At 38.3% G+C, this 10,834-nt stretch overlaps 2 protein-coding genes across 4 annotated transcripts; one reads left to right on the top strand and one right to left on the bottom strand.

Moving 5' to 3' along the window:
• The first annotated feature begins 1,289 nt into the window (after positions 1-1,289).
• mtif3 (mitochondrial translational initiation factor 3) lies at positions 1,290-5,061 on the top strand. 3 transcript variants are annotated; one of them, XM_046839778.1, is made up of 5 exons: positions 1,290-1,380; positions 1,867-2,350; positions 2,580-2,731; positions 3,022-3,262; positions 4,923-5,061. In XM_046839778.1, the coding sequence occupies exons 2-4, from the start codon at positions 1,981-1,983 to the stop codon at positions 3,259-3,261; spliced, it is 762 nt and encodes a 253-aa protein (XP_046695734.1). In that variant the 5' UTR covers positions 1,290-1,380; positions 1,867-1,980; the 3' UTR covers position 3,262; positions 4,923-5,061. The 3 variants fall into 3 exon arrangements, with proteins under 3 accessions (XP_046695734.1, XP_046695732.1, XP_046695733.1); XM_046839776.1 differs by lacking the exon at positions 4,923-5,061 and having other exon boundaries at positions 3,022-3,314; XM_046839777.1 differs by lacking the exon at positions 4,923-5,061 and having other exon boundaries at positions 1,297-1,347; positions 3,022-3,314.
• On the bottom strand, positions 3,392-10,248 carry gtf3aa (general transcription factor IIIAa). Its single transcript, XM_046839775.1, has 9 exons — positions 9,784-10,248; positions 7,762-7,862; positions 7,588-7,684; positions 7,051-7,139; positions 5,953-6,026; positions 5,322-5,402; positions 4,983-5,212; positions 4,185-4,235; positions 3,392-3,849 (listed from the first exon to the last, which is right to left on the bottom strand). Exons 1-9 carry the CDS (start codon positions 9,898-9,900, stop codon positions 3,427-3,429), a joined length of 1,263 nt encoding a protein of 420 aa, XP_046695731.1. The 5' UTR covers positions 9,901-10,248; the 3' UTR covers positions 3,392-3,426.
• Positions 10,249-10,834: the final 586 nt, after the last annotated feature.

Raw genomic sequence — 10,834 nt, 5'->3', positions numbered from 1 at the left:
AACACACTAATCACATAAAGGAGCCTTTAGAGGAAAAAAGACGAGGTTCCCTTTCGAGAGCCTTTCAGAAGAATTTAGAATCAAGTTATATTATAGGATTATTAATAATATTTGAATTTTTGATACATATGAATGTGTTTCGCAGCAGGACTCTTCTACACAAATGTTTTTTTTAAAGAGGGCGGAGCAAAACAGGCCACCGAGCCACACGGTTGGGGTCAAACTGTGTCAACTCGAGTTACGTACAGCTGAGCAGCTTCTCTAAAACCCTGAGCACGCCGGGGTATATTCAGCCCTACGCTCCTTTCATGTTATTATGCTTCTGATTGTTCCTAAATTGAAAAGATTTGAGTTTAAATGTATTTCTGCAGCAGGTTGTGCTTTTTATTTTCAGCTCCAAAAAAAAAAAAAAAAAAAGAATTAAACTCTCATGTTTGTTAAGATGATATAGACTCTACGAATAATAATAATAATAATAATAATAATAATAATTATAATAATAACAGAACATTATTTCCATTTTTAATACAAATATATGTGCCATTAAAATGTGTATATAAAAGTAATTAATATCTTCGATTTCACATTATGCACAATTCAAGTGAATATTTTCATATAAAGAAATGTATTAAAAAAATGTCTAAATCAACACAAAAGCACAATTACAATAAACATTATTATTAATATTATTATTATTATTATTATTATTATTAATAAAAATTATTATTATTATTAAAAAAAAAACTTTCATTTTTATAAATAGAAATATAATAAATCAACATTTGAAGAGTTTACATTTTTAAAACAACTTTAAATAAAAAAGCCTGATTGGTTAAACAATATATAAAATTATATTTTATAATATTTTATAAAAAAATAAATTGAATAAATCAGTTTTTATTATTTATATTAATTACATTGAGTAATCAATTAAATTGCCATAAAATAAATTGATAAAAAATAAATGGAAAAATTAAATGAAATTACAAAAAATTAATTTAAATGAATTAAATAGTTTACATTTGTTAGAACCCATTTGCATAATAAAGATGAGCTGTAACTGAGCTGTAAATGAGACTAATCTGAGACTGAGCTGTAACTAAAACGGATCTGAGACTGAGACTCAGCTGGATCTGAGACTGAGCTGCAACTGAGACGGATCTGAAACGGAGACTGAGCTGGATCTGAGACTGAGCTGTAACTGAGCTGGATCTGAGACTAAGCTGTAACTGCAGCTGTAGTTGTGAATCTGTTGAGAAAACTACAAACATAGACCGGATGTACACAATGCCATTACTCTTACGTCATCAACTCGCGCCGATGTGTAAACTCTCCCCAGGCGAGAAGGTTCGTGTTTCAAGGCTGATTTTCTGTTTGCAGGTTTGAGATTTGTGTTTTTCACTTTGGTCCTGTTTTAAAGGGAATCGATACTAAATGCGCAAAACCTGTTTTTGTGCGGATTTTTTGTTTTTATGTGAGTAAATGAGCGGGTTGTACATCTTTATACTGTGTGTTTTGACATCTTTCACTGCGGCGCGTTAAATCCGCGCGATCAGACTGAGAGATTGGATTTAATAACAGTGTGGGTGATGGTCAGAGCCTGCATATGGGGTTCTTTTAAAGATTTAATTGCGTTTTCTTTCTTTAACCTCCAATTTAAGACCCAGGGATCAACTGTATTCTGTGTTTGCATTCGGTTACATTCTGGGTTTTGAACCCACAACCTTCTGGTCACTGTTACAGAATGTAAACAAATGCTCCAAACTCGAACTAATCATTCGGCTTTTTAAAGCCATGTTTCCATACCAGCACGTCATTCCCACCTTCACACTGAAGATGAGTCTCGTACCTTGTTCTGTTCCTCAGAATGTCTTTAGGTTGTCTGAGGTTGGCCCTGAGCCGTGCAGCACGAGCTTCATGTCCCTCTGCGAGCCCCGTGACGCTCCTGCTGCTGTATAAACCCCAGTCGAGCAGAACCACATGGGGCTCCGTGGGCATAAAGCTCCAGCAGTGGACGCTGTTCTCCACCGCAGCGGTGATGATGGAGACACCGCAGAGACTGAACTGCAGGAGAAGAAAAAGAAGAAGAAGCAGGACCTGAAGGTCCGGCCCACCATCAGCAGCGTGGGCAGGAAGATCCACCAACGCCACCTGCTCCTGCTGGACGAGGAAGGCGAGAACCTGGGCACCATCCACCGGGCCGACGCCCTGAGGCTGATGGATGAGAGAGGGCTGAAGCTGGTGCCTGTGAACGAGAACGCGGAACCGCCGGTGTACCGGCTCATGAGCGGCAAACAGATTCACGAGGAGCAGATGAAACTGCGGGAGAAGCAGAAGAACAAGGGTACAGGTGAGCGTTATGGGAGCAGTGGTGCCACGCCCACTTAACGGCCACGCCCACTTCACTGTCCTGACAGATACTCGGGTCACATTATCTTTCTTTGGGAATAAAAAAAAGACACCTGATGCTGAAGGGTCTTCTGTATTAGAAGAGACACAGAGGCCACCTCCTTTCCTCACACACTAAGCGTGAGCAGGTGATTGTGGTCTTCACCGTATGATTGTGTTCCTCCGTGCAGGTGCTGTCCAGGTGAAGGACCTGACTCTGTCTTCAGATATCGCTTTACACGACCTGGACACCAAACTGAAACAGGTAACGAGTTGGCTGGAGAAGAAACACCACGTGAGACTGACGCTGAAGCCGAGACGAGACCGGAGCGAGAAGGCGCTGGTTTGTCACGTTCATACACACCATCATTACAGACATTTACTCACGTTTCTCATCTGATCGTCAGAATAACACGTTCATTACAGAGGTTTTTATGGAAAAATGTTTTATTTGTGAACCACAAGAACAATATGAGCTCTGAGGAGCTTCCTTATTCATAAGGAGATACTATTTATTCTCCATGCTTAAAATTACGAACGCTGAACGTAAAACGCGAGTGTGAGTGTAAATGTGTGTGTGTAGTGAGTCAGCAGGTCACACACACTGGTGATCTTCTGTCATCTCGGTTACAGGACTCTCTTCTGGAGGAGATGGTCGGGAGAATTACGGCTCCGCTTGGCTTTATCAACAAACCCAAGCTGATCCGTGAGGGCAAAGCAGCGAGCTGCGTCCTGCGTCCTCCGTCTGCCAAAGAGCTTCAGGGGACACGACCTGCAACACCGACCTCCTTCAGCACCATCAAACCGAACCCCGAGAAACACGAAGCAGCTGAACCTCCATCAGAGCAAGGACAAGACTCTCAGCAGCACTGATGTGAGGACACGTTTTCACACACACACACACACACACACACACACACCCTACATGACCTTCTGCATCTTCTGGGGTCCACGTTTTGAAGGTCACCCATTTGTTCCAGACCTTTTTTTTTTTTACCTTTTTTCCACTTCATTTCTGCGAATGAATTTTAAGGCTTATCATTGGCTGCCCAATACTATACTGTGCTCTGATTGGACAGCGACTAGATTTACAATTTCGGGGAGTTCTGATTGGCCGGTTTTGTCGCTATCGAGCGAATTCTTGATTTCCGATTGTCCGGTTTCTACAATGGTATGAAATTCACTGATTTCTGATTGGCTCTCTGTGGGACTCTGCAACACGAGTGGCTCTAAGATGAGAATGACGGAACTTTCAGATGTCCCTGCTTCTGATTGGACGATTTCAGAAGCGTCAGATTTGACCGGGTTTGCTACATCGTCCTCGACGTGGTGTGATGTGGATGATTCTGATTGGTCGGTCATAGAGTTTGGAGATTCACCAAGGGTTTCAGACTGGCGTTTCCGGGGCATTTTGTAGCCACTCAGGCGAGACGCCAGTGATCGTGTAGGACGGGGTTTCCTCTGGAAAAGAGAAAAAAATTCCATATCAGTGAATACATCAGGTGCTACAACCTGCGCTCACACTAACAACCGACCAATCATGGTAGAGTTGTAGTTTGTGGGCGTGGCCTGTGACCTCCGGTTTGCCTTATTGTGTCATAACTCATTTGTACAATTAAAAGAAATCCACAAATGCTTTGTTTTTGGAGTTACAGCTCTGAACATCTGCACTTTACAGAGAATAAACAGAAAAGAAAGAAATGAGTCGTCACTGTGTGTGAAAGATCTGTACGTCATATGGTGTGTGTGTGTGTGTGTGTGTGTGTGTGTGTGTGTGTAATTAATCGGTTAATTACCTGTTTCTTTCTCTCGGGGTCATGAACCACAGAATGACGCTGTAAACTTTGCTGTGTGCAGAAAAAAACCAAAATCATTTCTATTCCTTTATTACAAACCAAACAATGTTCTGATTACAATGTGATCTGATGGGTTTTAACTGTAACAACAGAAATAATTGGTTTTAGACTAGTTGTGGTTTTTATTTATTAATATATATATATATACACACACACACACACACACACACACACACACACACACATTTACATAAATGATATGCATTGTACTAATACAAGAATCATTTATAAAATATAAATGTTTATTTAGTATTTATATTAATGGGGCAGTGTTTTTTATATTTAAATAGTTTTATTTTATTTGCTACCTTGGAATATAATATTCAAAGTCAGTTTATTATATAGAAATAACCTTAAAATAAAAGTCTAAATAATATTTAAAAAATAATAATCTGACTTTTTTTCTAGAGAATTAAAAATTAATTAAATTAAATATAATTCTGGGATTTTCTTTTTAGTTTATTTTTTAATACATTAGGATTATTTCTTATAGTCGTTATAGACATCGTTATCATTATTATTATACACAAGTTTTTCCTGGTTTCATTGTTGCGCGAATGATTTTTATTTTACATTAGAAATGAAACGTCAGCTGCAGACTCCCATATTGTAGGAAAAATACCACATTCCCCCAACCTGAAAAATAAACTTTTCACTTTCTTTCTTTTTTTAATTTAGAAGAATTGACTGTTCTGGAACGTTCTAGTATTGTTGGATGAATAATGATATAATAGACACCTTCATGGAGAAGGTTTTGGTGCAGCCGGGGTGTGTGCAGCTGAACGCTCGCTCCTGTTGGTGGAAGGACAGGATGTGGCTCTGCAGGTTGAAGGCGGTGGTGTAGGAGCGACCGCATCCGTCTCTCGGACACACAAACACCAGCCGAGAGTCGGCGTGAACGCGCTGGTGCTGCTTCAGGAACCACCGATCCCTGAACATCTTCTTACAGTCCTCACACTGCACCCTTACTGTGTGCGCACACACACACACACACACACACACACACACACACACGACACCTCACAATCAAACATTTTTACTGAATTAAAACCTACAATTTTTGTCTTTTTTTTTTACCTTTATGCTCTTTCCTGTGTTTGTTCAGTTCAGTCCAGTTCTTCGCAACGAACGAGCAACCTTCAGCCGGACACGTGTAACCTGCTCACACACATCATCATCATCATCATCATCATCATCACCACTGAACTAAAATCTTATAAATCTTAAAATCTAAAATCTTAAAACTCATATTACCTTTAACTTTACTACATTTCACAAAAAAAACCTAGTTAAATAAATAATAATAAACCCACAATGTAAACCAGTGTATATAATAATAATAAATCAATTAGTTTCTTATTATTCGAATTATTTTTCATTAATTATTCTAATATTAACATTATTATTAAAGTATTATTATCATTATTATTATTATAAAATTGTTTCATATTTAATATTTGTATTTTTTTTCTATTCCAATTCCAAAAAAAAATGTTTTATGCTATATAATATACATTTTTTAACGCATTTGCATGATACAATAACAATAAATATTCTGGGTAACTGTTTTAATATAATTTGAAGGTCACTCGCATGCGTCTTGGTGTCACACGTGTTTACCAGAAGGGAATTGTGTAATTTATTGTGATAAATTCAAATATTTCATCAATCTAACTGTTTTCATTTGTTAGAAATATTAATCTCTCACCCTTGTGCACTTTCTCATGACGTTTTCTTTTGCTGGGAGTGGAGAAACATCTGTCACAGCCTTCAAATGAACATCTGTAATGTTTTAGAGAGCATTTCAGCATGTACACACACACACACACACACACACACACACACACACTAAAAGAAAGGTGTGGCTTTATTCAGGACTTAAATATTAATCAAAACAAAATCTTTACGGATTTCTATAGGTGCAGTTAGGCATTGACTCCGCCCCCTCTGTCTACTATAGGTGCAGTTAGGCATTGACTCCGCCCCCTTTGTCTACTATAGGTGCAGTTGGACATTGACTCCACCCTCTCTGTCTACTATAGGTGCAGTTAGGCATTGGCTCCACCCCCTCTGTCTACTATAGGTGCAGTTAGGCATTGACTCCTCCCCCTTTGTCTACTATAGGTGCAGTTAGGCATTGACTCCACCCCCTTCTGTCTACTATAGGTGCAGTTAGGCATTGACTCCGCCCCCTCTGTCTACTATAGGTGCAGTCTAACTGTGAATTACAGTGTGTACAGACGTCACTGTGACTCGATAAGTCATATCAGTATACGGTGCATCCGGAACGTATAAATATGGATTAAATTCAATATCACCCTCAGAATTCTACAAACAAAACCCCAGAATAACCACATGAAGGTTTGATTGAAATCTTTGCAAATCTATTACAAATATAAAACAAAAAAATTACATCTGCAAAAGATTCACAGCCTTCGCCATTACACTCAAAATGGAGCTCAGGTGCATCCCATTTCCACTGATCATCCCTGAGATGACTTGAATCTGATTGAACATCTCTGGAGAAGCTTATAGTATCAAACTTAAAAAGACTTGAGGCTGTAATTGGTGTCAAAGAAGCTTCAACAAAGTACTGAGCAAAAGCTGTGAAAACTAATGTACATGTGGTTTTAATACATGGGGTAATGACTAGAATTCTGAGGAAAATAAATAATGCATTTAAGAATAAAGCTGTAAAATAACAAAATGTGGAAAAAGTGAAAACTGAAAACTTTCCGGCTGCACTGTAATAATTAGGGATCGTAACGAGGTCACCTGTGAAGGGAGGAAAAGAGGCGGAGCTTACTGATATGGGAGCTGCAGCGTGTGTGTGCTTTCATGACTCTTCAGCAGGTTGTTCTTCTTGAAGATTTTACCACATCCCTCAAACACACACTGAGGCACACACACACACACACACACACACCATTTATGCATAAATAACATTATCATATCTGAATATTAAGTAATGACAACTTTGATTAAAAAAAAATATATATATATATATATATATATATATATATATATATATATATATATATATAAATTAAATAAGAGACATTTAGCACTATTTTAAACTTAAATGAAAGGGAAATAATTCCACCTAAAAATATACATTTATTTGTGCAGTTTTTAAATTTTATTTTACATTAAACACTTACAAATATTTTATATATATATATATATATATATATATATATATATATATATATATATAAAAAGAGAGATATTTTTTCAATTAAGGGTGCCAATACTTTTGCAGCTGGAAGGTGAATTGTTAAAGCAAAAATAAAAACGACAGAAATGCAGTACGATGCTAAAGGGATAAAGGTGAGTGTCTCACGGTGTACAGCTTCACTTCCTGTTTGTGTTTGCGTGAGATGTGCTTCCTCAGGTTGAAGTTTGTGGTGAAACTCTGCATGCACTCGTCCTCACTGCACCTGAACCAAGCACACGGTTATGATGAGTGAAGGGGATTTGAGTGTGATATTGAAGTGCTCAGGTGTGTGTCGCGTACCTGAAGGGTTTCTCTCCGGTGTGTGTGAGCTCATGACGAACCAGGTGAGATTTACTGCAGAACGATTTGCTGCATCCGGTGAAGCCGCACTCGAACGGTCTCTGGAGCACACGGCGTTACATCATCACAAGTGTTACAGAAAAATACTGCATGATCAACATTTCAACCTCAAACCTTGTTTAATGACATTTTTATTACATTATTTGGAATTTTTCATCCAAATGCTTTAAATAAAAACTAGATATAGAGTAAAATATTAATGTCTTCTATTTAATCTCTCATATATTTATCTAGTCTACAGTTCAACTGAACAATATAACCATCATACTGATAATAATAATATTAATAATAATAATAATAATAATAATATAACAACATAATTTTACTTTTTTTTTTATAATATAACCCTCAAGGTTTTTTTTACAGAATTCTCAATAAAATCTCAAAACATTATTTATATTATTATTTATATATATTTTTTTCCTTGTCGTTTTTTTTAACCCTTATTTAATATTATAAACATATTTACTTTGTAAACATTTTACTGGCAGTTTACAAGAAAGTGAGTTTTAAGAATCAAAGTACAATTATTATAATTTTAAATGGATAGTTGATGGTTGATAGAGAAGTATTGTATGTATTGTACATTTAGGTACTGTATGAGGAAGTCTGGTGTGTCAGAGAAGTATGTGAAGGTGGTGCAGGACATGTATGAGGACAGTGTGACGGCAGTGAAGTGTGCAGTAGAAACGACAGACTGGTTCAAGGTGAAGGTGGAACTGCATCAAGGATCGGCTCTGAGCCCTTTCCTGTTTGCAGTGGTGATGGACAGAATAAAGGACGAGGTCAGGCAGGAGTCTCTGTGGACTATGATGTTTGTGGATGATATTGTGATTTGTGGTGAGATATGGAGCAGGTGGTGAAGAGCCTGGAGAGGTGGAGGTACACACTGGAGAGATAGGGAATGAAAGTCAGTAGGAGTAAGACAGAGTACATGTGTGTGAATGAGAGGGAGGGCAGTGGAGTGATGCGGTTGCAGGGAGAAGAGGTGGAGAAGGTGGAGGAGTTCAGGTACCTGGGGTCAACAGTTTAGAGTAATGGAGAGTGTGTTAGAGAAGTGAAGAAAAGAGTGCAGGCAGGGTGGAGTGGGTGGAGAAGAGTGATAGCAGGAGTGATTTGTGATAGAAGAGTATCTGTGAGAGTGAAAGGAAAGTTTATAGGACTGTGGTGAGACCTGAGATGTTGTATGGATTAGAGACAGTGGCATTGAGTAAAAGACAGGAGGTGGAGCTGGAGGTGGAGACAAGGTGAGGGAGGTGTGATTGAGATGGTTTGGACATGTGCAGAGGAGGACATGGGGTATATCAGTAGAAGAATGCTGAGGATGGAGAAACCAGGAAGGAGGAAAAGAGGAAGACCAAGGAGGAGTTTTATGGATGTGGTGAGGGAAGACATGCAGGTATTTGGTTTGAAAGAGTCAGATGTAGAGGACAGGGGGGGTGTGGAGACAGATGATCCGCTGTGGAGCCCCCTAATGAGAGCACCGAAGAAGAAGAAGAAGAAGAAGAAGAAGAAGAAGAAGAAGAAGGTATGAACATACATAGTGAGAATTTCAAAATTGTTGTTAATATTGGAAATTAATTGTACCTGCAACGTCTGTCATTTAATATGATATAATATATAATATATAATATATAATAATAATAATAATAATAACGTGCGTATGTGGCCAGATCACAAAATAAACAGGTTTTTTTATTGTCTCATTACAGATATTCTTTGTCCTAAATTAATTATTAAAATATTAAATAAAAAATACAATTTAAATAATTTGACCCTGATTATAATTTTCTCTCTGTCCCGCCTCCTGAGATAAACCCCTGCTATGATTGGTTAAGAGAACTGACAATCACGACATTTGCTGTCCAATCAGCGACTAGGTGCAGGAGGCGGGATTTGTCAAAACATTGAGGCGAGAAAGAGCCATGCTGCTAGTTAGCCATGTTCGCTTCCGCCACTCACCACTCCGGTGTGTTTACACAGATGCGCCTCAAGCTTCCAGCCTTTATCGTATGCAGCCTGGCAGTCCTGAAAAGAGCAGATGAACACCCGAGAAGGTGTTTTATCATTTTCCCGCATGATGAACAGTGGAAACTGTGGCCGTGTAGAAGACAGACCCCGGCTACTGCGCCGCCATGTTGTTTTGCGTCACTTGGAAAGTACCAAGTTGAGGAAAGGATGAGGGGGTGGTGTCTAAAACTTTACCCACATCTTTTAAACTCTAAAATGTATTCTATGTATATACTGATGTATAATGTTCTAAGTTTCTTGTGCATCATTATAATATTTACTCATATTAACACATGATAAAAGTATATAAACAGTTGCAAAACACTGTTAGTCATTGGTTTGTCCCAACATGTCTACGTTCCAAAGTTTGTTTGTTTGTTTGTTTGTTTATACAGTACCAGTCAAAGTTTGGGCACACATTCTCCTTCAGTTGATTTCTCTTTCTTTTTGATTATTTTCAAACTTGGACATTAATACTGAAGAATCCAAAATATAACAGAACTCGTCTAGTATTAGACAAATAAAAACTTGTTAAATAACCCAGAATATGTTTGTCCACATATCTCCATTTAGATTTGATCAGAGCTTTACACACTCTTGGCACTCCTTCAGTCAGCCTCATTAGGTTGTCAGCTGGAATGGTTTTTCTAGCCATATTGCGGAGTTCCCAGAGGTGCTGAGTGCTTGTTGGCTGCTTTTCCTTCACTCTCTGGTCCACCTCATCCCTAAAATTCTCAACTGGATTTAGATGATGTGATTGTGGAGGTCATTTGATGCAGCACTCCATCACTCTCCTTCTTGAGCTAATAGCTTTTACAGAAACCAAAAGGTGTGTTTGGAGTCATTATGTTGGAAAAGTGATGATGGTCCCACTAAGTGGTATACCCCCTGAGTAAACCCACAACACACACACACACACAACACACACATCCTCTCGACAGTGAGACACAAACAAATACATAAATAAATGTGGGTGTTTTCATTCTCTTTAGACAGATGCCTG

Source organism: Silurus meridionalis, chromosome 25, assembly GCF_014805685.1.
Source record: "Silurus meridionalis isolate SWU-2019-XX chromosome 25, ASM1480568v1, whole genome shotgun sequence".
Classification (NCBI taxonomy): domain Eukaryota; kingdom Metazoa; phylum Chordata; class Actinopteri; order Siluriformes; family Siluridae; genus Silurus; species Silurus meridionalis.
This window is presented reverse-complemented; position numbering and strand designations above follow the sequence as displayed.